Source organism: Neopelma chrysocephalum, unplaced genomic scaffold (assembly GCF_003984885.1).
Source record: "Neopelma chrysocephalum unplaced genomic scaffold, ASM398488v2 Primary Assembly neopelma1_96671, whole genome shotgun sequence".
Taxonomy (NCBI): domain Eukaryota; kingdom Metazoa; phylum Chordata; class Aves; order Passeriformes; family Pipridae; genus Neopelma; species Neopelma chrysocephalum.
In genome coordinates, this window is record NW_020925316.1 from 602,611 (window position 1) to 629,346 (window position 26,736).

General features: G+C 38.1%; 1 protein-coding gene and 1 long non-coding RNA gene across 6 annotated transcripts in view; one reads left to right on the forward strand and one right to left on the reverse strand.

Moving 5' to 3' along the window:
• The first annotated feature begins 195 nt into the window (after nucleotides 1–195).
• Nucleotides 196–26,736, forward strand: part of PTBP3 (polypyrimidine tract binding protein 3) — a 49,894-nt gene continuing 23,353 nt past the window's right edge. For 2 of the 5 annotated variants that reach the window (XM_027709000.1, XM_027708996.1), the window contains exons 1-7: nucleotides 196–353; nucleotides 4,080–4,310; nucleotides 14,411–14,482; nucleotides 16,762–16,925; nucleotides 17,770–17,916; nucleotides 21,332–21,496; nucleotides 24,849–24,959. In XM_027709000.1, the coding sequence (XP_027564801.1) occupies nucleotides 14,458–14,482; nucleotides 16,762–16,925; nucleotides 17,770–17,916; nucleotides 21,332–21,496; nucleotides 24,849–24,959 (612 nt within the window). In that variant the 5' untranslated portion in view covers nucleotides 196–353; nucleotides 4,080–4,310; nucleotides 14,411–14,457. Of the gene's footprint in view, nucleotides 354–420; nucleotides 529–4,079; nucleotides 4,311–14,410; nucleotides 14,483–16,761; nucleotides 16,926–17,769; nucleotides 17,917–21,331; nucleotides 21,497–24,848; nucleotides 24,960–26,736 lie in introns of those variants that run through there. The other 3 variants (XM_027708999.1, XM_027708997.1, XM_027708998.1) reach the window with 3 other exon arrangements.
• LOC113981571 lies at nucleotides 16,802–26,409 on the reverse strand. The gene is made up of 3 exons (XR_003538459.1): nucleotides 26,324–26,409; nucleotides 25,924–26,039; nucleotides 16,802–16,907 (listed from the first exon to the last, which is right to left on the reverse strand). It is a non-coding gene; the product is annotated as an uncharacterized LOC113981571 (long non-coding RNA).

Here is a 26,736-nt window from a genome sequence, read left to right on the forward strand (position 1 = left end):
CGCGAGGCCCCCGCCCCGCGCCGGCGCCCCCAGCCGGGAGGCGGCGGGAGGGGGCCGCGGGCCCTCGGTGCGCCTGCGCCGCGCGCGACCGGCTCGGGGCGGGGCGGCCCCGCCCTTGGGAGCCCCCGCCCAGTGCCCGCCCCCCCCGCCGGGCAGGGGCTGCCCCGCCCCGGGGCCGGGCTGCGCTGAGGGCGCCGGCCCTGAGCCCCCCGGTAGCGTCACCTGGTGCCGCCCGGGGCGGGGCGGGAGGCCGGCACATCCCGGCTTCTTCTTCCTCGGAGCCCCGGGGGTGGAGAGAGGGGCTGGGGGAGGTGTCCTCCGCCCCCGTCGAAGAGAGCGGAGCGAGTGGAAAGGTGGGTGTTGGAGAGGGGACGGGTTTCGGAGGGGCCGGGCTTGGGGTGGGGATATTCCCGAGGGCTGCTCCGCCAGGTTCTTGTGGAGGAAGGAGGAAGCCGGCAGCCGTCGCCGACCTGGGGCAGAGGGGCCGGGCGCTTCCGCGGGGAACTTCGCGGTACTCGGGGCGTGCGGGTCTCGCTTCCTTTTCCTTCCTATTTCTTTTCCTTTCTTTTCCTCCCACTGCGGGCGGGCTCCGCGTTTCCCCCATGCTCAGGGCTGGCTTTCCCCTCGCCGCGCCTGGCTGCGGGCCGGGATGCGACGGGAAGCGCCGGGATGCGCCCCTCGGCGGGACCGGCGCCGCCCTCCCGTCCCCCCGCGGCCGCCACTCGGAGGCTGTTCTGGCCAGGTCCGGGTCTGTATCGCAGAGTTACCCCTGCTAAGGTGGCGGAAAGCCCCTTAGCGCCCGGCTCTCCTAGCGGTGGGTGAGGGTCGCGATGAGTTCTCGGATATTTGCGGTTTCGCGTGATAACTGAAGTTTTGTGCCTCAAGTCTGAGGGTGGTGTGTGTGGCAGGGAAAATGTGGGAGTGCTGCTCTCTGCCTTGTCTCTGGTGCCTGATGGAAGTGCATATGTGGAAACGAACTGATTGACATCTATTCTGCAGGGTTAATCAATAATCAGAATGGTTATTCAGGTAGTCCTAAATCCATTTTGATAGACCGCACTGAGGGCTTTAAGCACACAGCCACTTGTTACAGGGATGAAATTTATACAGCATGTCATCCTCAAAAGATAAAAATATTTTTAGCAAGTCTGAAGTATTGTGCTCCCTTTTCTGGGGTAGCGTGATGTACGCTGACTATCTGTCATGTGTCTTGATAAAGTTTCATAACTTGAAACTAAGTAATAAACCCAGGTTCATTATGTATACTGCCAATTTCCCTCACTACTTTTTAAGTGAAAATGTGATTGCTGGTATTTTTTCCTTTGCCTATTGGTATTTCAAAATTCAAGGACTAGGAAGCTTGACTGTGGTGGGAAGTTCAGCTGTCCCAGGAAACTAACCAAACCTAATGTCAATAAAATACTTTACTGTTTTTTTTATTTTTTTCATGATAACAGCTTGCATATGTGAAAATGGAAATGTTCACTAAAGACTCCATGTGAAGATGTAGCTGTTACACTAACTTAACTTCATCCTGTATATCAGTGACTGTAAAATCTTAGCTGTTCTTGAAATCTAGGAATTCTGAAACAAAAGTTAATATGACTTCTTTTTTTCTGGTTATTCAAAAACCTTTCTGACATTTTTTAATGCTGTTGTACTGGAGGCCTTTGTAGGGAAACAGGTTGACAAGAACAGTCTTGTATAAATGCTGATTAGTCAAAAAGCAAATACTCCTAAGAAGTATCTTTTTGGAGAACTTCATTTAAAAAATGTAATGAGTAATTTTTCTGTGATCAGCATTTTTTCACATTTGCTTTGAAACTGCTTTTTGGAATATTTCAAAAGAAAATTTCAAAAGAAAATTCTCACTGGAGTGAGAATCTTTTTTTTATTATTCTGTCAAATGTGCTTATGAGGAACATGTAATTTTGTTTTTCTTTTATTCTGTTTGAGAATACAATTTTTTTTTTTCTCTTAGATTGTGGACTTGCTATCTAATGTGGGCGTATGGTTCTTACTGTGGTCTCATACAACTAGTATGATGAATTTCTTTTCCAAAGGTTTTTTTTTTGTTTTTGTTTTTTTTTTTTGTTTTGTTTTTTTTTTAAATTTTCATAAAGGTTTTATTGTTTCAGTTGAGAAGGGAGGGAAAAGGAGGTATCTGTTGGTTGATGTACTGCCCTGAGATACTAATAAAGATAACTTAATGTTGACATTCATTCTGTTTCAAGTAGGAATGATACAAGTAAAATATATGTAGTTCTTAAACTGTACAAATCTAATATCACAAAGTAGGACCTTTCTAATAAACTTGCAACTCAGGGAGTAAGAAGGCAACTATGGGCACTTAAAGATGAATCAGTTGAGTGCATTTTAAGAAATTTTCTGAAGTAGAGCCTTTTATGTCTTTCAGTAAAGGTACTGGTGGTTGAGGATAACTGCAAGTTTGAGTATACTCTGAGATATTAAATGCTGCCTGTGACACTTCAGGAAGACCTGGGATTTTGGAGTGTTTTGGAGGTGTTCTTTTTTTGTTAGAAGATGCTAAATACTCTCTGAGAATTGAATTTCATTGGGTGATCTCCAAACTGTTAGTTAAAAATTCAAGCTGTTAAGACTGGGGTTAGTTAAAACTGCCCCCGTAAAAGTAAAGGAAGTTACAGTTTTTATAAACCAGCTTGCGATTTCTTATTTTAGAGGGCATTTAAGAAAAGAAAAAAGAGTAAAAGAAGGAAAATTACACTTCCTTGGCACTAATACGGAAATGAAATAGAGGGTTTAATTTCTTTCCGTGGAATGCTGAGGCTAATTTAGATCCAAAACTTGTATTTAGTGAGGGTAAGAATACATACAGGTAGACACAGAAACCATTTTTATTTGGATCAGAAAGATTCTGTAGAAATCTGGGAGAGTTTCACTGTTTTATGGCAAAGAAATTGGCTTTTTATTTAAGCTTATTGCATTTGCAGTAAGGAAAATAAGAGTCACGTTAAACTGATAAAATTCAATGAAACCAGTAACGGTATGAACTGTATTCTTTTTACTATGCAAAGCAGACCACATATATACATAGATGTATGTTTTTCTGTAACTGAGGTAAGTGGCTTCCTTGCGGGATAGAAAGAGGGGAAAGTCAGCAACAACAGTAAACACAGCAGCTGAATTAATATTCATGAGTTAAATTCAGTCATTCCAGTACCAGATTAAATCTTCCAGTTTAACAAGGCTTTGGAATTGTGGAAAATGATGCTTATGCTTTTTTTAAGGAGTCATGAACCAATTCCACATTAGTATCCACAAGTTTCTGGCTCAGAAGCCTTTTTCAGATTTGTATTCTACGTAGAGTAGAATTACATAGCTTACTTTTTCATGTAGTTGCTTCATAAATACCTGTTTCTAACCCACTCTGAGTTATGTGCTTGTGAAAAATATCTAGTATAGGCCCACTGTGAATGAAGTTATCCTTCCTTATCATCTTGCTGTTCACTTATCAAACTTGTTTACTACTAATATCTCATATGATCAGAAACGGGAATCATGTCACAGTCAGAAATATGAAAATAGCAAATATAAATCAATCTCATAGGTTCCCTAGCAGTGTCAAATTATTCTTTATTTGATTTGGTGTGTAGTCAAGAAAATTTATCTGCTTCGGGTAGTCTGTCAGGGGAGATAAGCAGTTGAGTATGCTGGGTCCTACCAGGGGGTATTTATCAGGTTTTCTGCTGAACTAATCCTGTGCTAGCTGAAGCACTCAGAAGGTGGTAAGTGATAAGCACAAGTGTGTGTCAACTTTCTTTTAAAGGATATCCTGATTAAACATAATATTGCATCAAAATGTGAGGATGAGAGTTAGTTATGTAATAAAATTATGCCTACAGCTGCTGTTTCAAGGCACAGTTCTTTAGTATTTTCTTTTGCACTCATTAATTGTTGCATGTGATTGCACTCTTGCTTTGATTTTCCTGCTTTTGACCATTGTTTATAATTTGTACTTTTAGTTTCATTTTGTGCTGCATATTTTTTATGGAAGGACACATTTGAAGCTGTTTTTTCTTTTTCTTTTTTCATTTCAGCATGTGAAAATTGTACCTGTCTTTTCAGGTCTGCGGACGTGAGTTTTACCTTGGAGTTAGAGGCAGCATTTTTGACACTGTTGTAAGGTGAACAAGTATTTTGGCTGTTGATCCTGTTGATACCACTCTTCCCTGCTCTTGCTGCTTCCCTGTTGACTGAAGTTTTTCAAACTCAAGTCTGTTGCCAAAAGAGCAGCACCATCCTCGACAGCACATTTCTGCACCTCCCTCGTAAGTGTAGCAACTCTCATGTGTGAACTGCACGGTAAATCAAATTATTCTGGTACCATGCTGCCTCACAGTTGTTAGTCACTGCAGCAGGAGCTGCAGTGTGTGAAAACACAAAGGTGAGGAATAACAGGACTGCCTTTGCTCACTGAAGCCTTAGATCAGCTTAAGATGACCAGGAAACCGCACCCTAAATTTCCTGTGAAAGCCAATGGAATGAATGCTCATATGATTGAATAATCTAACCATTATCTTTATCCTTGCAATTAACTTCATTAATCACACTGAACTACAAGTAATTTAACTTGTTGCCATTCTTATTTGTTAAAAGACATGGTGTATTACAGTGGCATTTAAATCAAGGAGAAGATAGATCATTCTTTCTCCACAGTAAATAGCAGAAGCAAAGGAACCAGAATAATATTTGCATATGTACACTGTGTGAAAGTGTGCATGCTTCACACAGGAGCAAAAGCGTATGGTGGGGTCAGTACTCCCTATTAGGATCTTCTCATTTAAATGAAGTATTACTATTTCTTGGAAAGTGGGTTGCATTATTCACAGGAATAAGGATGATCCAAAAGACAGTTCAGATATAGGCAGAAATCAAATCTTACCATGTCATCTGCTTTGGGTGGGACCAGACCATGTAACAAACCCAGGGACTGGTAACCCTTTCCTGGTCTGTAGGTCGCATGGTAGCTACATCTGAAGTGGCACGTGAGAAGGATGTGACAAAATTTCCATGTGTAATGAAGAGCGGGCCACTGCTAATCTGATCTACCTTGCAGGGATTTGGTTTAGAGTATTACTCCAACTTTTGATTCTTGCTTACAGTAGTTCTCAGTCTGCAATACTTTGGAAGAGACAATAAACATTTTTGAAGTGAGAATTCAGAGCACATTTTTACGCTTGTCCAGAGTGACAACATACTTCAAAGACTTCGAGTGTATAAATTATGCTTTAACCCTTTTTGAGATACAGACTTTCATATCTTAAAGGTCTTTTCCAACCTAAATGATTCTATGGTCCTGTATGCCTTCATCCTTTTACCAAAATGTTTTCTAGGCTAGAAACACTAACAATACTGTTTGGCAATCAGCATGAAATGCATGTTGACATGGGCACCCCAAAGACCACAGCAAATTAAATGAATATAGCATCCAAGTATTTTATTGACTTGTAACATTAACAGGTGGCTTAGTTTAATTCATAAAATACACATAATCCCTCTTGGTTTTGTTAGGCCTTCTTTGTCTTCCTGGTTTTGTGCAGTTTAATTAGATTTTCTTTCTGGTTCCATTTCTGTAGGTTATTTGGTGGTTCATTTTCTCATTTTACTGCCCTCTATACTTACTGCATTCATTTTCTTACTCTTTTTTTAATTTGTCAATGTACCTTTTTCTATTTTCTAGTCTCTAATTTGTCATTCTTGCTCCATGTGTACAGACAAGCTGTTTGTTCTGATCTCGTGTTACCAGGAAAACTGCTCTAGCCTCACATCTGTTCCTTCCCCATCGTCTCAGTTACCTGTTCTTTCCCAAAACATAGTCAGTTTGAAATCTGTAATGATTTCAAAGTGATGTTGAAAAGAAAAATCATTACTGTGAAGTTATCCAATACACATTGTAAGACCTTGGATGCAGGGAAAGCTCCAAAACTTAGTTTCTTTGGAGGAAACTTCCTGGACTCACAAGTAGGTGATCTGCTTGGTTTTAGTTTGTTTTCTGTTAGTGCTAGAAAACTTTTTTTCTGTGTAATAAAACCTGGTAGAGGTATAGAAAAACTTGCTCTCCTTATAAAACTGGTCAGTTTCAGAAAATGAGTACAAATTGTGTCTGTCATCCAGATCTTACAGATCTACTCATTGCATGAGCTGAAGTGGCATTATATGCAGTTCTAGGTTCCCACCATGATCACTAAAGATTAAAAACAGCTGCTGCTTCAGAAGCTGAGTTGTCTTAATTGTTATTAGTTTGAAAGTCTGTCACAGAAGACTATTTCTGTATAATTTTTGTTTACTAAGTAACCTAACAGTAAAAGGACTTTAGGGTTACTGTTAAATCACTTCACAGTATACTTTGATCAGGGAAAATCATTATTTCACCAGTAAGTTCTGTGTTCCATTGAGAGCTGGAAGAAATGAAGGCTGTTAGAGGATGTACTACTGTGAAATAAAACTGAAGGGAGAAGTTTATGTCGTGTGGCTGGTGTAATATTTATGTGAAGGAATAAGAGAAGAGAAGAACTTGTCCATAAATACTGAAAAGATAAAGCATTTATTTCAACAGAAGATGGAGGTTTTCTGGATACAGGGGAGAATGTAAATAAAAATAGGGGTATATTAATGCTGTACTGTCTCCTGAGTCTCCAGACAGTCTGAGATTATGACTATGCACTCATTTATATAACTAGTGTATTAATACTGAAGCTTTAATCTAAAGGATGATTCTTACAGGGGCTAGTTTATTTACTAATTGTTCCAAAAGATGAAACAGAGTTGGGCTGAAGAACACAGACCCACTGCATGAGAAAATGTCATACAGTGAGAAACTGATAAGGAACACTGCTAGTGAAGCAGGGAGGAAGCCAAACAGTGATAAGACAAAAAGGACAAGAAGTGTGGGAATCATAGGTATGACCATGTTTTCCTTGCATACAACACTGCTCTCCTAGAAAACATTGAGTAGTAATTAAAAATTCAAGTTGTGAATAGAAATGTTATACTCTGTTGTTGTCTTGGTTCAAATCTTTCATCTGTTAGGACAAGAGCTTATTCAAGTCATACTTAATTTATGTGATAAACATCATCAAACAAACTTTTATTACTTTCCAACCTCTTGACTTAAAGTGTGCAATCCTTAGAGTTCTTAGCCCTAGAGTTACATGATTGTTTGTGCATATTAATCTTCCTTTTAAAAATATAAAAATTCTAGTTTTCACTCTAGTAAAGGAAAGCTTTAAATGTGAAGCTGAAAATTAAATAGTCAAAAAGCAAATAGTCAAGAACATGTGTCTTCAGAGTGTCATGGTTGAGACTGGGAACATTTTTTTTTAGACTATTTGTAAGGTTCTGAAAATGTGTAAGTTAGAAAAAGTAGTTTCATGCTTTTAAATTAAATGATTGACCAGTTGAGAGTCAAGTCTTTTTGGTATCTTCCTATGAATCCATGATGTTTTTTGGATACATGGGGTATGAGATTTTTATTTTCTCCAAAAATATTATGTTCTTAAACTAAGATATGTATATTTAGTTCTGCAGAGCAATAGAAATTAAAGTAACAAATATAAATGTTCTTCCATGCTACAAGGTAGAGCTGCTGATAAACCTTGTATCCTGGAATCCTGTTTATGATTTTTTCTGTTTTCAGAAGGAATTAGGGTTAAAAATGAATGGTAAAAGGGATGTTTCCTAAAGAAATTTTGCAAAAATTTCATTGATTACTATTGTGATCCAGCTAGTTGTTGTTTGTTTTGTTTTTCTTTTTCTCCATATTGTGCGTATTAAACTATTTCCTTTGCAAGAGGAAAGAAAATAATCTATATCACATTTTTACTTTCATCACAATGTTTTTCTTTCTTCCTTTAAGCTATTTACCATTACCTTTGCAAAATTATCTAATATTGTTATTTTATCTTTCCATTTTTTTAAATACAGTGTTGTTACCAATCTCTTAGCAGTTGGTTTAAATGGAGGAATCTCTTTTATAGCCTTTCACACACACTTACTCGTTTTGTTATATCCCTTCCTGGGTTTGCTGTTACTATATTGATTGTTCTGTTTTTCTCAGGTGTATTTCTTTCTCAATTTTAAATATTAATAGTAACAAATTATAAACTAGATAGTCCAGTTATGGTACTTCCGTATTATAGGGCTATGTAAGTTTTCTTCTGACCAAATTCAAGCGAGACAGCTTACTGGTGCTTCATTTGGGTTACTGGATGTTTGAAACATGACTTGTGCATAGTAGAGCACATAATGATGCAAAACTATATACAATATGGCATCATACAGATACATTTGTGACTTAAAGCAAAAAAACCTTGAGTTTAAAGCCAAGTATCTTCTCGCTGTACAGGACTTCATTCTGTATGGTGTTTATTTACAGATGTGTTCCCATATTCAATTGCTTATTAATAATTAGGATGAAAATTTTTAGTAAGGATTGTATTGAGGGTTCTGTTGATTATTTGAAAAAGGTATGTATTTGAAAGGAGTACATTGAAGTAACTTTCTTGAATAACTTAACAAAAAAACTGTGTTAACTTGTAAGGAAAACTCAATCTTTGTGTATTTAAGGGTTAAACTAACTAGGAAGAGTAGGCATCAATCTTTTTTGTTAAATTTTGTATTTATACTGTCAGAAAACAATATTGTTGGAAATTGTAAATGAATGATGATACCATGAAAAAAAGCAGTCATCTTTTCGATGCAGAGTTTCAGAGGAAGCTCTGCTTCTGTGTCATGATGCCTACTTGGTCTCTGGAACACTGAAAGTGTCCTTTCAGATGAGCTTAAAGCCCTCATACTAAGTGGAGGTATTTCTCACTTTAAGAATGAAAAGGCACATTTTATGTTCATTAAAAAACTTAAATTGTCACACTAATTTGACAGCTCTTGATAATCACATGCTCAAGGTTGCTTTTACATACTTTGCAACTTCAAGAGGAAGATGTTATTTCCTTATGTTCTTGCCCCGTATCCAGCATAAATGCAAAGTACATAATGTTTTTCTCTTAACCTTTTAATTACTGTTGCACGACTCCTTGAAAGTGTACAGTATCTTGTTACCAGTGTAGGAGGGAGCTTCAGTGGTTGACAAAAGAGGCAGCAGAGCAGGCTGTGTTGTAAGCAGAGCCACTGAGCATTTGAGTCTATGGGAAAGTAGCTATCAGGGCTAAAACAGTGTGCTTCTAGGGTGGCTGGCAATCAGCAACTTTGGAAGGGATCTTTATGGTGGAGGAAAGGAGACTTGCTTATTTGTGATTGTTGCCTATAATTTCCTTCTGTTTCAGCTTAGTGAAATGGCAGGCTTTATCTTTGTAAGGTCAGTTTATTTTTAATGCAAATATATGATTTTGAAATTTCCCTTAGTTTGCCTCCACTTTCTTCAAAATCTTTTTATTCTGGCATCAACAACTTTGTACTTCATATTAAATACCCATTTTGGAAGTAGGAGTTACAACTCCTTTGCAAACATGGTTTGTGGAAGAAAGAGTAAAAAATATAACAGTTATTTAGAGACCTTACTGCAGAAGTAGAAAATAATGGAAATTTTTACTCTTCTCATGACCCTTAACTTTTTTTTTCACAGTCAGATTCTATAAAAATTAATAAGGTATGCATTAGAGCAGTTCATTTAAATTTAACGGTGATTTTTCACTGGTATAGGTTGAAATTGTCATGTTTCAAAGTTTACTTGTAGCAGTAATTACTTTGCTGCCATATAGAATCTTGTAGAATAATGTACACAACTTTAATTTATATGCATAAATTGGTGCTTTTTGAAAGAATTATTTTCCCTTAAAATTGGCTCTTTTTTTTGTTGTTGTAGTTATCTCATAGTAAAAACTGTGATGATATTCTTCCCTGTTGTTGACTTAAAAATAATAGTCTAGAAAGGTGACTAGCTAAATTCTAGGAAAACCATCTATGCGAACGTAAGTTTCTCTGAGACTATCCCATTTGGAATTAATTGAACAGTACTGAAGAATTTGTGACTTCTAGAAAATAAGAGAGGAAGAAAATACTGCAGTTAAATGCTGGGGGTGAGGGGTGGATTTGTAAAAAGATGGCTTTATTTACATACATCCTTTTTAAATATTAAAACTTGAACTAGCTGTAAGGTGCCTTATTGCTCTTACCTTACCTGTTACCACTTAATAATCCCAAACAAAGGCAAAAATGTTGCAATGAAATAGGAGAGGTGGAAAGTCTTATAGTTTCAGAAAAAGCAGTCTTATTGTTAAGAGATTGCTAATGTGTTTGGAATGATGGAGTAAAAGCAGGAATATAGGAGGGTGTTGCAGCCTTGGGTTGGTAACCATCTCGTGTCGAACAATCGCATTTACCTCATTTCTCACAGATACATATCACAGGAATATTTACCGTGTGATTGGTGCAGTCCTTCTGACATTGAAACAGAAGGATTGTGCTGCTTTCTGTGAGTGTAGCTTTGTGCTGGAAGAAGTGATTGTCAGGGAAGGGTTAGGCAGCATGCTTACTTGTCCTGCCTGCATCTTCGTTTCTGCCTGTGCAGCCTCGCAGGGGACTGGTCCAAGTGGCTCACTGAAGTTAAGTAATTACTGCTGTGCTGTGGAAACTGAAGTAGTAGTGATGGCACCACAGCAGCGTAAACTCACATCCCTGCTGAAAGGAGTGCTTGTCAAGGTGGCTTTGTAGACAGGTTAGGCTGCTCTTTTGACTGTTTTCTGAGCTGGACCTTAAGAGTGAATAACTAAGAGGTAGCCAGTGGAAGACTTGTGTACAGAGACAGAGTAGGGACATGGTAGGGCTCTCTAGCCTCTGCAGAAAGATTTTTTGTAAGATAGTATACAGGACACACTACCTTCGTGTGTGGACTTTTTCAGCACCTAAGGCCTTGCCAATCCTTTTACCAGTAGCAGATCTTTGTCACCACATTAAATGCTTAATTTTACAAAGTATTTAAAAAATAACACTTTCATTTACTGTGAAAGAAGGAGATTGAAAAAACGGGCTTCAAGAACTTGAATTGTCATTTCTTCGTGGATTCTGTATGAAAAGAGTTGTGAAGATACTGAAGAAGTATATGTAATCTTTTTCACTAATCCAGAATATCCCAAACATGCATTTTATATGTCAACTTGCAGGAGAACTGCTGTGGTGTCAATTTATCTTTGCATTCTATAATGATTTTGCATTTGGTTTGGTTTTGTTTTCAATCAGTGACTGAGAGAGCTTGTCAGTTATCCTGCTGGCTGAATATCATGGCTAGGCTTTGTGAACGAAGATTTGGGAAGGGCTCTACCCACATTTGTGACAGACACGCTAGTGGTTAAAAAGGCCAATACGAGATAAACAAGTCCGGTTGCAAAAGGCACAGCAGAAAGACTCCTTAGATGGAATATTCTGCAAGGCACAATTCTTTCTGCATTGTCTTTTCTCCTCGAGTGATCCTGCGTGCTTTCTCAAAAGAAGCAGCTGGCTAAATAAGGAAATGATGAAAAGCATCTTTATAATATTCTTGTACTTCAGAAATAGTTTGGTTGGCCACCTGCAAAAGCAGTGGCATTCCTACCAGTTCCCTTATACGACATCCTTCCAAGGGGCATGGTATGGTAAATAAATGTGCTGTAATTGTATGGGTAGGTATGTAACTTAATGTTCATATCAAAAGGTAAAAATTGGAATAGTGTTTCAATGGAGCATTCAAACAATAAAAAAAAGTTAACCAAAATCTTCTGGTTGTAATAAACTTAAATTTTGTAATTAGGGTTCTAGACTTAGCAAGCCTGTGCCAGCCAATTATTCTACAGTGTCTTGATTGGTTTAATGTTTTATTGTTAAAAGTATGTTCACTTAAAAATACTCCTTGTATCAGGGTGAAGATATGAAGACAGTTATACATTTGAAATGTATTGTAAGAAGACCAAAGCTTTGCCCATCTTTTATTAGACTAAGTAGAACAGTTGACTAGGGAATGAGCTTGGGGTTTAAGAGAGTTCCATTATGTTTTGCCTATTATTTTAACAGGTTAATGGTTGTCAGCATAAAGGCAAAATTTAGGGAGCTGTCTTAGGAAATAGTGGTTGAATGATGGATCAATGCAAGTACGGGCACATGTCACAATTGAAAGTTATAATTTTGTGCTACCTTCCTGCTCTTGAAGCCGGTTTAGACTCCCATCCTGGAGCAGTTCTTTGTGTACTCCAATGAGCTACAGCTTCAGTTGTATGGATACAGGCCAGTTGTACAGAGAGCTGTCACACAGAGCACTGCAGCTGTCTGAATTGCACTTCTTTGTGTGTTTCTTAAACATGGAAGAGGTTGGAAAATACTTTTTTTTCTGAAAACGTCTGTTGTGGTTTTTTTTAATATCATTGTTTATAAAATTAAATATAAAATTGTAAGAATACATGTTAAATCCTTGAAGTTAACTTACTTTTCAAAATAATAATAATTGATGTATTTGGGGCCGAGACTTATAATGAAATCACAAAACAGTTAAAAATTGCTCAAAAAAGACACCTGCTGCCAGAGTTGGATCTGTTAAAACACCAAATTTTTTCACAGCCTTCTTGAAAAATGCAGATATTTCTTCTGTTGAATAAATGCTAAATTAAAACCCAACAACTAGATTTACATTAGTAGTGGGTTTTTTTCCTACCTTCCAGTAAGGAAAAGGAAGGGCTGGTGTAATAAAAGATCATTCTTAATATTTTCTAGCACTTTCTATCTGCAGATGTATCTGCGTTGGTTTAATTAGCAGGATATGCATTTTACAATCAACATATGCTCTTCTGGTGCAATACCTGGATGCTGGCATGCTCAAAGTACTGCTAATAAGTGAAAAATTAATACTGATCTTGCATGTTAATTACATCCCAGTATTGGTGCAAATACCATGTGATATTTATTAGACATCTAGTAACCATTTTGTTGATATTTCCTTAAAATAAGGGATTTGTATTTTTTAGTTCTTTTAATGCAAAAATGATTTTGCTGTTTGCAACAGTTAGATGTTGCATTTAAATATGCTGTTAAGATGCAGTTTCATGGTTAAAAATAATAAGTCTGTACTGCTGCTGGAGAGGAATGAACACACTCATGTTTTCCTCCATCCCACACTAACACCTGTGCTTCTTCCTCCACAGTTGAATTTGGCTGAAAAGGTTTCTCAGCCTTCAGTTGTGAATGACCTTCCCACACTGGGGAAGCAGCAGGACCACATGGTTAACAAGGATGAAAAGAACCAAACTGCTCCTTTAAGCACAGGCAGCTTATAAACCAGTACCCTGAGCAGTACTTTTGCAGCCAATACAAGCCAGCATGATGGCTTGCTGCTGCCGTTCTTGGTCCCATCTCCTCTTTCTTTGCTGTGGATTTTGGCACTCTTTCAGCTGATTAACTAATCTAACTCAGCGTAGAGTGCTGGCAGGTTGGAGAATTGATTCATCTCATAGAAATACTCTTGGGCACCTGGGCTGGTGCAAGATAAACAGGTCATGCCCATGAGCAGGTGAGGCTCCTGGACCAAGGGCAGTGGGAACCTCTTTTTTCCACCAAAGTGGTAAGGAGTTGTTTGCATCAACTTATTCCATCTTGTAGAATCACTCCCTTAGTCTCAACTTTTTAATTAAAATGCTTTTATAGAAGTGTATGGTGAAAATTTCAGGAACCTTAACTGCCTTGCAAAGGTGTTGTGGTATCTTGTTTCTTGTTGGCATTTTGAAGCTGAGGCTTGGCTGGAATTCTACAGCAGTCTTAATGAGTAAACAGGCTTTACAGACAGCTAGGTGCTGATTTCTAAATGAGAACCTGTAGTGCTCAAAATCCTCTCTGTTAGTAGTTAGAACCTCAATTTGCCAGTATTCTCAAAGTATATACTTTGATTTTTCAGTACAATTTTTTCTAAATACATATGACCTACCATCAAATTCTTAGGACAAGGATTAGTTTGTGGGTTTTTTTTTTAACTGCCATAGGTTAAGACATTTAAATATGTCTTGAATTAGTTTTGCCCTGTGTCCAGTCACAAATGCTGACTTCACCTGTGTGGCTGTTTGTTTGCTCATATGTGGAAAGCAATGCTGTGTTGCAGACCCAGAGCCTGCAGCCAGCTCATTTTTTTTCGTAAGTGTTCTTAAGCATTATTCTTGACATTTTGAAATATAAACTGTAGTGAGATAAATGTAAGTAAGAAGTGTAACAGCTGAACTTACTTCTTGAGATGGGGAAAAGTTGTGTTTGGCATTTTTTTTCCTGAAAAATAAGTTCCCAGTGTATAGAAGGGGAGTGTTCTTTGGAAGGTTACATTACAGGAGTAATTTAACTTTCATATTAAGTTTTTTCTGTTTCTCTGTAACAGCTTTTACTGGTAATCTTGTCTTTTATTTCTTAGTGTGGTCCTGACGAACTTCTTCTGGTGTCAGTAACAGACAGTTTACCATGAGCAATTCTACTCCAGCTACAGGTATACGTAAAAAAATATCACAGTTCTTCAACAGTGTGTGTTTCCTCTGCTTTTTTTTTTTTTTTTTTTGTATTCTTTATTGTCACCATAAGCATCCTTACCAAGACTGAACTGTAATATGACTCCCAACAGTACTGGCACGTGAACCTACCTAATTCCATGACACTATTGAGGAGCTCCAGAGATGATCAGTTGAAATGGACAAAAAAAAAAAAAAATCTGTTTTCTATAATCATGATCAATCAAATACCTTCTATACAGGCTGTCAAGTGCCTGTTCAATTTTCCTGTAGTTGAATGCTTGAAAGGAATTTGTTTTGAAGTATTTCAATGCTGTCAGGATTACGAAGACACCCATCTCAGTTTGGTGGAACATAAGGCACATTATGTGGATTCATGATAAAAAATTCAGCTGATTCCCCTTGATGTTCTTGTTCTTGCTTTCTACATTACCTCTAAAACGTCTTGAGGAGCAGCACAGACAGTCCTGTGATTTGGTTTCAGATGTTTTCTGCCAGTTCTTGTCCCCAGGCAATCTCTCCATGGGTTGAGATGAATGGTAATGTTTTTGCAAGGAAAGCAGTAAAAAAAATACTACTTTTTTTCTCCTGATCAGATATTTTCTAGATTTGGCACAGATTAATGTTCAGATATGTAGTGCAAAACGAGCAGAATGGGGTTTTGTTGGGAAAGTGGTGGGAAGTTGGATAGACAGATGCAGGGTAAGAAAACTGGGTTCATTAAAGCTATGTGCTGGCTCAGTGTGAAACCACAGCCACGTGTTTCTTCAGACCTGCTAAACTATACTACCATGTGAAGAAACTTATACTCTGCCCTCTTCGTGTGTTGAGAAAGATGCAGCAAATGTATATGTCTACCTATAGTTTTAGATCAGACAAGAAACTGAGAGAAAACTAGGAGCTGCTTCCTTTAGTGGTACTTCCAGCATGGCGGTCTTGAAGTATTAATGGCCAATGGCTGCATAAGTTAACTTTAAGTCAAGTAACTTGGTAAAGTCAAGGACATCTTGTCCATTTTGAACCTGAAAAGTAAAACATAGAATGGGTTGTTAGGCTTTAATAGTAATATATCCTGTCATGGCTTGGTACTGGTGTTTAATATGTTCATGTTTGTTTTAGTCTCATCCCCAACAAGTGTACCAGATATTCACAATTTTCAGAATGCATATAGAGCACATGAAGCCATATAAAATTTCTTGATAGAAACATCAATGCATAATTGACTTTTCTGTTTTACAGGTGGGGAATTTTTAACTTGGCTTATAAGTGCGCCATGACTGGGGCTTAGATCATCTAACTTGGAGTTTTAGAGTCTTCCACTAATAAAAGAACCCTCTGTAATACAGAATGACTTGTTTAAACCACTTTTGAGCCTTAGACTGTACTCAAAACGGACAGCAAAATCTGAAGTTTCTTGTAAAGCTCATACAAATATTTCTTCCTCATCTTTTGTTGCTCTCATTGGAAGGCTAAATGCAAGACCTTAGATGTTAAGACTATCTCTCTTGCCTTCATTACAATTGCTTCTAGAACAATATGCCTGTTCCAGATGTGGTGTGCTGTGTAAAAGTGCTCTCAAGAACTCTGAGTCATCTCCTTGAAATGTAATCATTGGTCACTTAGCTGTTACAGGATCCGAATAGGCACGTGTTTAAAAAAAAAAAAGGCAGTTTGCCAAAGTGGAAAACTTTAGAGTTTTTATGGAATTCATGCTGTGTATCCTTTCCAAAGACTTTTCAAAACTTAAAATCATGTGGAACAGCACATTTTCTTTAATAAAATAAATAAATAAAGACCCTTTGAGTTTACACCTCAGCCACAGGAAGATAAGTTAGCGATTAAAAAAATTTAAGATATTACCTCTCAGTTTCGACTTACCCCTCTTCTGTGCAACTAACACTTTGTAAATATCTTATGTGGGCATTTGGAAAGAAGTTATTGGCCTCTGTGTCTGTAAGAATTTAAAAAAAAATCAAAAAACCAAAGCTAAACCACAAGAAAATAAACAAGCCCAAACCAAAGCCAAACAAACACAACACACCTTTCCATTGCAGCTAATATTTGGAATAGCTGATGAGGTCTTCTTACACTGCACTGTGGTTGTATATGAACTGTCTTTTCTTAAGATTCAAAGAGCTATACCTAAACCAATGTCAATGCTGAGACAGCAGTTTCTTTTTTTTTTTTAGGTTTTGGTGTCTACACTGTGCAATAAGTTTATCTTGTTTGCTTGTCTGTCTCCTTCCCTAAAATATTTTAGACAATGAGAAGAAAAAAATCAAAGGAGGCAAATCGCAATGTTTGCCTTCACGTGTCCTTCATATTCGTCAAATTCCAAGTGATGTTACTGGAGCAGAAGTCATTGCATTAGGTCTGCCATTTGGCAAAGTAACCAATTTCTTGATGCTAAAAGGAAAAGGTCAGGTATGTAATTTTCAGTGTTTCAATTACAAGGGCAAGGCTGAAGATGTGGTTCATGTTTAGGTCTTGTGTTTGACTGAAATGATTGCAACAATGTCTAAATATCTCATTGATAGTTCAAGATTTTCGGATTTTCAAATGTGAAAGAAGGTTATGAAATTTATTTTAAGTTCTTAATACTTTGAGTTAAATAGTGATCTAGAAACTTGTTAATAATATTCCTAAACATTATATCCACTTTAGGTAAGAACATATGGATGATAAAGAACTATATTGTCTCTACTGATGTAGACGTATGTCTTGAAATAGCCTGCCTAACTTACTAACATGCCGGTTAATTTTTTAACATCTTTTTAATTCTATTAGATGTGACAGAATAGTTCTGAATAAACACTGAAATCCTAAAAATGATAGGCATTCATTTAAAAAATTGTCTAGAGCTGATCTGGGTTAATATGATGCATAAACTGATAGACGTTTAGTGTCCTGTTCCTACTTTTTCAATCAGTATGTGTATCTGCTAGCTAGGTAATAATGCTTGGATTCAGAAATCTAATAAATTCATTAGCAGTGTGGTATTTTTAGTGGTGTTGCTTCCCATATGTCATACTTATTCCACCTCTTCTTTAATGACTTAATGTACTTACAATGTAAAGCTTCATGAGAAAACCCACAAAACCCCATAAACATGCACACATAAGTGCATTTTAATGCTGAGCAAACCAGTACTTTACTTTCACATTATCTTTTTCTAGTGAGAGTGGAATTGGGAAAAAATGATGTTTTGATCCTTTGTTCTCTCCTGTAAACAAAAACAGCACTGAAATGAGCTATGTATTGGTTACAGGCATTTTTGGAAATGGCTTCTACAGAAGCTGCTGTTTCTATGGTGAACTACTATACTCCTGCTGCACCTCACCTCCACAATCGGCCAGTTTATATTCAGTATTCCAATTACAAAGAACTTAAGACTGAAAATCCACATAATCAGGCTGTAAGTATAATATTTCCATTTAATGGGATGGTGAATTGGTTTTGGCTAGGACAGAGTTAATTTTCCTTGTAGCAGCTTGTGACAGAAAGTATCAAGGCCTTTTTGGCTTCTCACATTGCCAGTGTGAGTGCGTAAGAAGTTGGGAGAGGACCCAGCTGGGACAGTTGATCCCAAGTGACCCAAGGGATATCCCACAGCATATGATGTTGTGCTTAGCATTGAAAGCTGGGGGAAAGATGAGGAAGGGGGGATGCTCCGAGTTGTAGCCTTTTTCTTTCTGAATAATTGTTACGTTCAATGAAGCCGTATTTTCCTGGAAATGTCTGAGCACCTTTCTGCCAACGGGAAATAGTAAAGGAGTTCCTTATTTTGTTTTGCTTACACGTGCAACTTTTGCTTTGCCTGTTCACCTGTCTGTAACCCAGCCCATTGGTTTTCTCCCTTTCACTCTTCCAATTCTCTTCTCCATCCTGCTGGGGGAAAGTGGCTGAGCAGCTGTGGCACTTCACTGCCTACCTGGGTTGAACCACAACATTAGTGAATAAAGAGACTACTTTTCACATCAGTAGTCAAGTTATGATACATATAATGTCTGTCTTTTTATTTAAGCACTAACTTCTTTCAGACAGAGACTTCTCAATATCTGTAAAATTACTGTGGAGGAGCTCAAGCTCAAACATTGTTCATCCTGATGAGCAAGAAACAAAGTGAGGGTGGCAGGAGGACTGCCTGGATGAACAAGATGCTCCTGATTGAACTTAAACATGAAAGAGAGCTATAGAAAAGTTAGAATCATGGACAGGCGCCCCATGAGAATTATAGAGCATTATCTGAGCATGCAGGGTTGTGGTTAGGAAAGTCAAAGACCACATGGAGTTGTCTCTGGTGAGTGGTGTGAAAAGCAGCAAGTATGGCTCCTCAAAGTGTATTAGCAGTAGAAATAAGATTTTTTTTTTTTTTTTAATATGTGGGCCTGCTGCTGAATGGGGGTAGGGACCCTGGTGACAAAGGACATGGAAAAGTCTGAAGTTCTGGATGCCATCTCTTCAGCCTTTAGTGGTTAAGACTTGCCCTTGGGATTACAAGCAACTGAGAACAGTGGGAAAGTCTTGATGAAAGAAATAAAGAAGAATCTCACTAGGGAATTTAAATGAATTGGATAAGCAAAAAGTCTTTGGCCCTAATGAGATACAGTTGTGAGTGCTGAGGGAGCTTGTCAATGTCATTGCAATGCCACTCTTACAGTCTTGTAATGTCATGGAAATTGAAGGAGGTTCCAGAGGACTAGGAAAAAAGAAAATCTCTCTCCTATCTTAATGAAGGACAACAAGGAAGAACCAGGGAACCACTGGCTGATCAGCCTTACTTCAGTCCTTGGGAAGGGAATTAAGCAACTCATCCTGGAAACCATCTCCAAATGTTCTAAGGAGAAGAAGGGGTTCAGGAAAAGTCAGCATGGGTTTTTCAAAAGGATGTAAAGCCTGACGAATGTGATGGTCTTCTATGGTGAGATGGCAGGTTTGGTGGATGAAAGGAGAGCAGTGGATGTTTATCTTGACTTTGGCAAGAATTTCAATGTTGTTTCCAATAACATCCCAATAGATAAACTGATTAAATACAGTGTTGTTAAGTAGATTGTGAGGTAATTTAAAAGGCTAAAATGGTTCTGAAGTAGCATGAAGTTTAGCTGAGGTTGAGACACTAGTAGAGTACCCTAGGGGTTGATACTTTGTCCAGTATGTTTAGCATCTTCATAAATCCCTTGAACAATGGGATGGAGAACATGCTCAGCAAGTTTGCTGACAACACAGAGCTAGGAGGAGTAGTTGACACAGGGAATGGTTGTGCTGTCATTCAGAGAGATCTTGAAAAGCTGGAGAAATGAACTGGCAGGAGGAACCTCATTAAGTTCAAGAAAGGGAAATACCAACTCCTGCACTTGAAGAGTAACCTCAGGTACCGCTTTACACTGGTGGCTAACCAGCTGGAAAGAAGCCTGGTAGACATGCCAAGCATCAGAATTAATTTCTTCCTTGTAGTTCTGAAGTACTAAAAATTGATTTCTTAAGAATATGAATTGAAAAATGCAGATGAGTGATTTATATCCTAATCTCTAAGCAAGGAAATACTCTTTGCACAATAAGATCAGAGCACACAAACCATCATATTATGGTTGAAATCTGTTTGGATTTTTGGATTCCTGGATGATTTTCAATTGACCTCCCATTTAGTTACCTGAGTTATATACTGCAATGTGTATATCATGATTTTGTTTTCTGTAAGAATGTTGCAAGTAGTCATAGGGGCATAAATCATGAATCACTTTTAATTTGTGCTCACACAAAAGACACTGAAGCCTTGTAAGCTTGTCAGTCTGGTAAATGTTATTTGGCTGTTTTCTCATCCAAGATTGTTGGTTGATTTGTTATCTGCAAAAACAAATAAACAGCAAGCTTTTTTTTTTTAAGGATGTGGTTTGTGTTACAGCCAAATATAACCATACATATATTTGCAAATAAGACTCCTTGAATCTCTTTCTGAGTATTTAACTTGGTGCATAGAACTTGCTTTCTTCTATAAAAATATTGTCTACTTTTAAAAATGGGGGGGGTGGTACTTATGATTCTTATATTTGAGTTTCATACCCTAGCAGAGCAGCTGAACACTATGTTACTATTCTGGTGTCTAGGCTCAGGCCTGAAGTAAAGATTATTTTGCAGGGTTATATTTTTTCTGAAAATGGGGAATGTCTGTACCATGTGCCCTGTTTAGTCTGTCTTCCAAGAAAACAGTGTCGCTGAGACATGATTTCAAATCACAACATTATATTTGGAAAGGAACAGCTCTCCATAGTTCTGCTACTCAGAGGAGGTTTGAAGGCCATGAAAAACAAGTGTAGAGACAAAACTCCGGTTTGAGGAGTGGTTGATAACTTGGCTCTGAAAGAAGAGCAGGGTATACACCTTTAAGCTTATCCCCACCAAATCTCAGTTCCTGAAGAGAATGAAATCCTCAAAAAGCAGAGCAAATAGTTTTATGAGCACTGACTGGTTGTTAGTCTATTACAATATTGTGATCAATACTGTCATCAGCAATATTGCTGGAAAAATCCATAGAATGGCAAAACCTTACTGAATTAAAGCAAAATTGTGTCTATATGATGTTATAAAGTAGTAACAATTTAACTTAAATAGTTGTAATTTTGTGAATTACACTGATCAGTTGTAGGGGAGGGGCATGGAAAGGAAGAGGTATGATTTACCTTTATTAATGTGGGATTTGAATCAACAATCATAGGAAGGAACTACCTTTTTTTGTAGTTGCATTTTATGTGCTTTTCTTCTAAGAGACCTTTGTTTCAGTATGATAATTTGCATGTAAGTTAATTATGCTTTCTGCTGTGTTGTAATTACAGAGACCCCAGGCTGCATTGCAAGGTGTGAATGCTGTGCAGCACGGAAGCCTGGCTATTACAAGTGCTCTTGATGGTGAAGGTGGACTCCTTCCAAGTCAAGGTTCTGTTCTTCGAATCGTTGTTGAAAATGTTTTTTACCCTATCACTTTAGAAATGCTGTATCAGGTAATGAGGATTGCTTTAAAAAAAAGATAAATTACAGTCTGTTTCAATGTTGCTATTGTAAATCCACAAATTTATTTTTTTAAGTACCCGTGGATCCTTAATCTTTTGAGTGAGGACTGCCTCTTTAAAATTATTTCTTGCAGTTTACAGATATAGGTTTGAAATAGTTCTGCACAGATGAAATTCCAGTAAACAAGGCTTCTGTACCCTGCTTTTCACGTTGTCATTTTTTACCTCATTTCCTTTCTGTGGAAGCAGCAATGAACTTGAACTGTTACTTCTGATTTATGCACCCATGATGAACTAGTGAAATACTGATTTTTATGAACTTGTGGATCCATATTTTAGCACTCTTTGTACTGAGTAACTTCAATAGTTTGCAATATATTTTAGGGGCTTATATTCACTTTTATAATTCAATGCAAGTGATATAATATGCAAGTTGCTTTGACAAGTTTCTGATTGTTCATTGACTACTAGAATGACATTTAACTACCTCTGAAAGCCCTGAATAGTGGTAGACTATAGCTATGAAAGACATTACTGTAACTTCTGTTAGGTATTTGGGTTATGCTTCTGAGAGCTCTAAGTTTAAAACAATAACTTTGAGACCACTTCTTTGTGCCCAAAAGATTTGTTGATGTTTTGACAGGTACTGAAAAGCTTTTGTAATTACTAGTATATTTATGTAGGAAAAGACATGCCCCAAGTATGAGTTTCTGAAACGAATGTGATTTAAAATAATTGGGATGATTTTACAAGAATCTGCAGTCCTGGAAGATTTTTTTTCCTGCTCTGCTATGATCTCAAACAATAGATGATTGTTAGCAACACTTTATTTTTATTCTTATCTCTTAAAATTTTCTCTTTCTCTGTTTCTCCCCACCATGATACTCATTAACTAGTGTAGTAGTTTTCACTTTGATGTAGCAATTTACCTGATCTAAACTTTTTTGAGTGTTGTTCACTCATTACTGAACTTGTACAAATACTATGTCAACTGCTTGGGATTATTAGTGCACTCAGAATAACCTGAGAACAAGCTTCTGTGGTTATGGGACCTGTGCTAGTTTTAACAGTGCAACAGCAAAGAGGAAATTCATGTTAGTTTAATACGATTAAAGTTTACTTCAGCAAAGTAGAATGATATTTTCAGTCTCTGAATTGCCCAGTGACCCTCACTGAACTACTTTTGCAATAGGTCTATAAAATTTAGCAATATTTGAAAAGGGATCTTATTTGCAGTTCTTATCGGGGGGGCAATCTCCTCTAATTAAAGCAGCACTTTGTGCCTCGTAGCTACAATCTAACATTGCTTTAAGTGTGACAGGGTTAATGCAAGTGAAAATTTGCATCAAGTATAACATCATATGGAACACTAGTAGGCAAGCTGTCATCCAAAACTTACATTGCATTTTGTAAGTTATATCTGCTTGTCAAGAAATTAACTTTTTAAACCTCAATTTACCTTAAAATATTTATCATAAGCAACAGAATATGCAGTTTTATCTGTGCAGAAACAAAATTGATATATACAGGGTATTTAGGTTTAAAACCAAGCAGGAGTACATTGAATTTCATTACCTTAAAAAGATCTATTTAGTCTTCTGGATAAACATGGAAAAGCGTATGTTGAGAAGCTGCATTTAGGCCTTCCTTAAGAGGAAGTGCTTTATGAACAGGAAATCAATGGCTAATTTTAAATAGCTGTGAAAAGGTTTCTGTTCCATTTCCTATGGCAAAATGATGACTGCAGCTTTAAAATCTTGTTTCTGAGAGATGAAAAACTGGGCACAAAGGGTTGGGACATTGGTCTTGTACCCATGATTCTAGGCTGGCAAAAGATATTTATCCTTTTCTATGGCCTTTCTTTCCATTACAGGTTTAATACTTCTCAGAGGTTTCTGCTTTCCTGACTATGCATTGATTCTAACAGTTTGTTACAAAACTGTTAGTATTTCACAAGCTCACTTTTCCTCTTTGACTGTTAATTTAGACATAATTTTTCTGTACTTGAATGATATATCCTAGCTTTAATTTTGTCCTCACTCCTTGTGGTTTTCATAGAATCATAGAATGAGCTGGGTTGGAAGGAACCTCTGAGATCATCAAGTCCAACCCTTGATCCACTACCTCTGCGGTTGCTAGACCATGGCACTAAGTGCCACATCCAGTCTTATCTTAAAAACCTCCAGGGACGGAGAATCCACCACTTCCCTGGGCAGCCCATTCCAATGTCTGATTACCCTCTCTGCAAAGAAAGGGTAATTCTTTCTAATATCTAACCTAAACCTCCCCTGGCAGAGCTTAAGACCATGCCCTCTTGTCTTGCTGGTAAGTTGCCTGGGAAAGTTGTCTTGCTGGTAGTTTTGCTTTTGTATAGACACTTCCATGTAGTGCACACTCTCATTTCCCTGCAAATCTATGGGGCCTGATGGGATTCATCCCAGAATTCTCGAAGAACTGGTTGATGTCATCACAAAACCTCTCTCAGTGATTTTTGAGCTGTCTTGGGAATCCAGAGGGGTCACAGCTGACTGGAAGCTGGCAAATGTTGTCTTGATTTTTCAAGAAGGGCAAAAAGGAAGACCCCGTAAATGACAGGCCTGTCAGTCTCACTTCAGTGCCTGGTGAACTCATGGAAAAAATTATTGTGGGAGGTGTTGAGGAGGACAGCGCAGTCACTGGTCACAGCCAATGTGGCTTCGTGAGAGGAAGGTCCTGCTTATCAAACCTAATTTCCTTCTACAACAAGGTAACCCACCTGGTTGATCAGGGAAAGCCAGCTGATGTAATCTTTTTGGACCTCAGCAAAGTTTTTGGTATTGTCTCTCACAGGATACTTCTGGAACAAAATGTCCAGCACACAGCTGGATAACCATGTTACTCAATGGGTGAAGCATTTGAACAATGTTGTCAGGCACAGGGTGTGATTGTTGGGGAGTCCTGCGTAGAAACAAGAGTTGGACTCAATTATCCTTATGGGTCCGTTCCAACTCCAGCACATTCTATGATTCTATGACTTGGGAAAGTTCATTTGTCAAACCTCAACTCTGATTCATTATCCACAGTTTCTCTGCAGACATTGGATGAATGCCAGTTTGGGCTCTCCTTCCCTGCTCTTAGTTGATCAGTTATTGCTAAATATTTTAGGAAATTTTATCCTTCTTTCCCATCTCTTGTAACCTTTTTTTTAAATATTTTTTTTTACCCAAAACAAAATTCTGAGTTCACTCAATTTTTGTGTAGCTCTCAGAACAGAAATACTTTTCAGAAATTTATTTGAAATATTAAATGCTAATTTTTAGAGTGCATGAATTATTCAGTGGGTCTAAAAGTCCTTTTTCCTTAGATTTTCTCTAAATTTGGATATGTCTTGAAGATTGTCATGTTCAATAAGAACAATCAGTTCCAAGCGTTGCTCCAATATGCCGATGCAATGAATGCATATTATGCCAAAATGGTAAGTACACTGTATTCAAATTGATTTTTTTGTTTGTTTGTTTGTTTGCTGGGGGGGATCCTCCCCGCTTGGTAAGGGGGGAACATTGGGGATATCTTGACCATTACCTTATGATTTCTCATCATTCTAACCCTCTTGATGCACATGAATAACTTTTGGCATCCCTCATTAGTTAAGAGGACAGCACTCTATCATCAAACTGCAAACGAATATATAACATACACCCTAGTGTATGAGTCTACCAAAACAAAAAACATTGATAAAATCCCCTCTCAGTCTTCTCGAGGCTGAAGAGGCCTAGCTCCCTCTGCTTTTCTACGTAAGAGAGATGCTCCAGTCCCCTCATCTTTGTAGCCTTCCAGTGGACCTGCTCCAGGAGCTCCGTTTCTGTCTTGTGCTGAGGAGTCCAGAACTGGACACAGCACTCCAGTTGAGGCTTCGCCAGGGCTGAGCAGAGGAACCGGATTATCTCCCTCTTCCTGCTGGAATGCTCTTCCCAATGCACCCCAGATACCATTGGCCTGCTTGGCCACAAGGACACACTGCTGGCTCAGGAACACTTTGTTGTACACCAGTATCCCCATGTCCTCCGCAGAGCTGCTTCACAGCAGGTCGGCCCCCAGCCTGTGCTGATGCCTGGGGTTATTCCTCCCCAGATGCAGAATCCTGCATTTGCCTTTGCTGAATTTCAGAGGGTTTTGCTCTGCCTATCTCTCCAGTCTACCAAAACAAAACTCAGAACTGTCAGTAGTGATGAGTGACAGTAACTGCAGTTGACTGAAAAGGTTTGCCTTTCAAACAAAATGGAATAGTTTCAATAAGGTTCAATGAAGAATAGTGTAGTTAAATGCCCAGAAATTAAATGAATATTACATGTTTTACTTGCTTGAATTTCAGTGAGAAATTTACAACACTCAGTGTTTTCATCTTGAAATTCTTAATTTCAAACAAACTGTTTGCTGACTTATAAAATGCATGTTCTCACTGATGAAGGAAAGCTCACCTACTCAGGTGTATTTTTTGTGGTAGGTTAACTTTGGCTAGCTGCAGGAACCCACCAAGCTGCTCTCAGTCCCCTTCCTTAGGAGGACATGGGGAAAAATAAAAATGAAAAAGCTTGTGAGTCAAGATAGTGCAGGGAGATTGCTCAACAATTACTGTCATAGGCATACAGACTTGACTTAAGATAAGTAAGGAACAAAAACAAAAGTAAAAACACCTTTCCCCCTCCCTCATTCCTTCTTCCCAGGCTCCACTTCCCTCCCAATCTGCTACCTCCTTCCCCTGAGAAGTGCAGGGGATAGGGAATGGGGGCTGTGGTCATTCCATAACACTTTGTCTCTGCTGCTCCTTCATCCTCACACTGTTCCTTTTGCCAGCTTGGGTGATTCTGCAGGGATACAGTCCTTCCCTAACTACTCCAGTGTGGGCCCTTCTGTCATGGGCAGAATAGAAGCTTTGGACAAGGTTTACCAGGGAGACCCTCCTGTTGTGTCACAAAGTGCAGAAAGGACCCACTTGCTTTCTAAACTCCTCAGAGAGGAGTCTAAGTGCAGCTGGATTCAATCTTAGCCCCAGACTTAGTTAATAGTTTATGTTTAAAGGAATTATATAGGTGTAATTGAGTGTTTATACAACTCTGTTCCACTGGATTAAGGATGTCAAAACAAATACATTTATATTAATAAGATAAATTATTTATTTAACTGAATGATGATAATGATAATAATTAGACTAAAAAACATTAATCAGAATTATTTAGCACATAGTATAGATA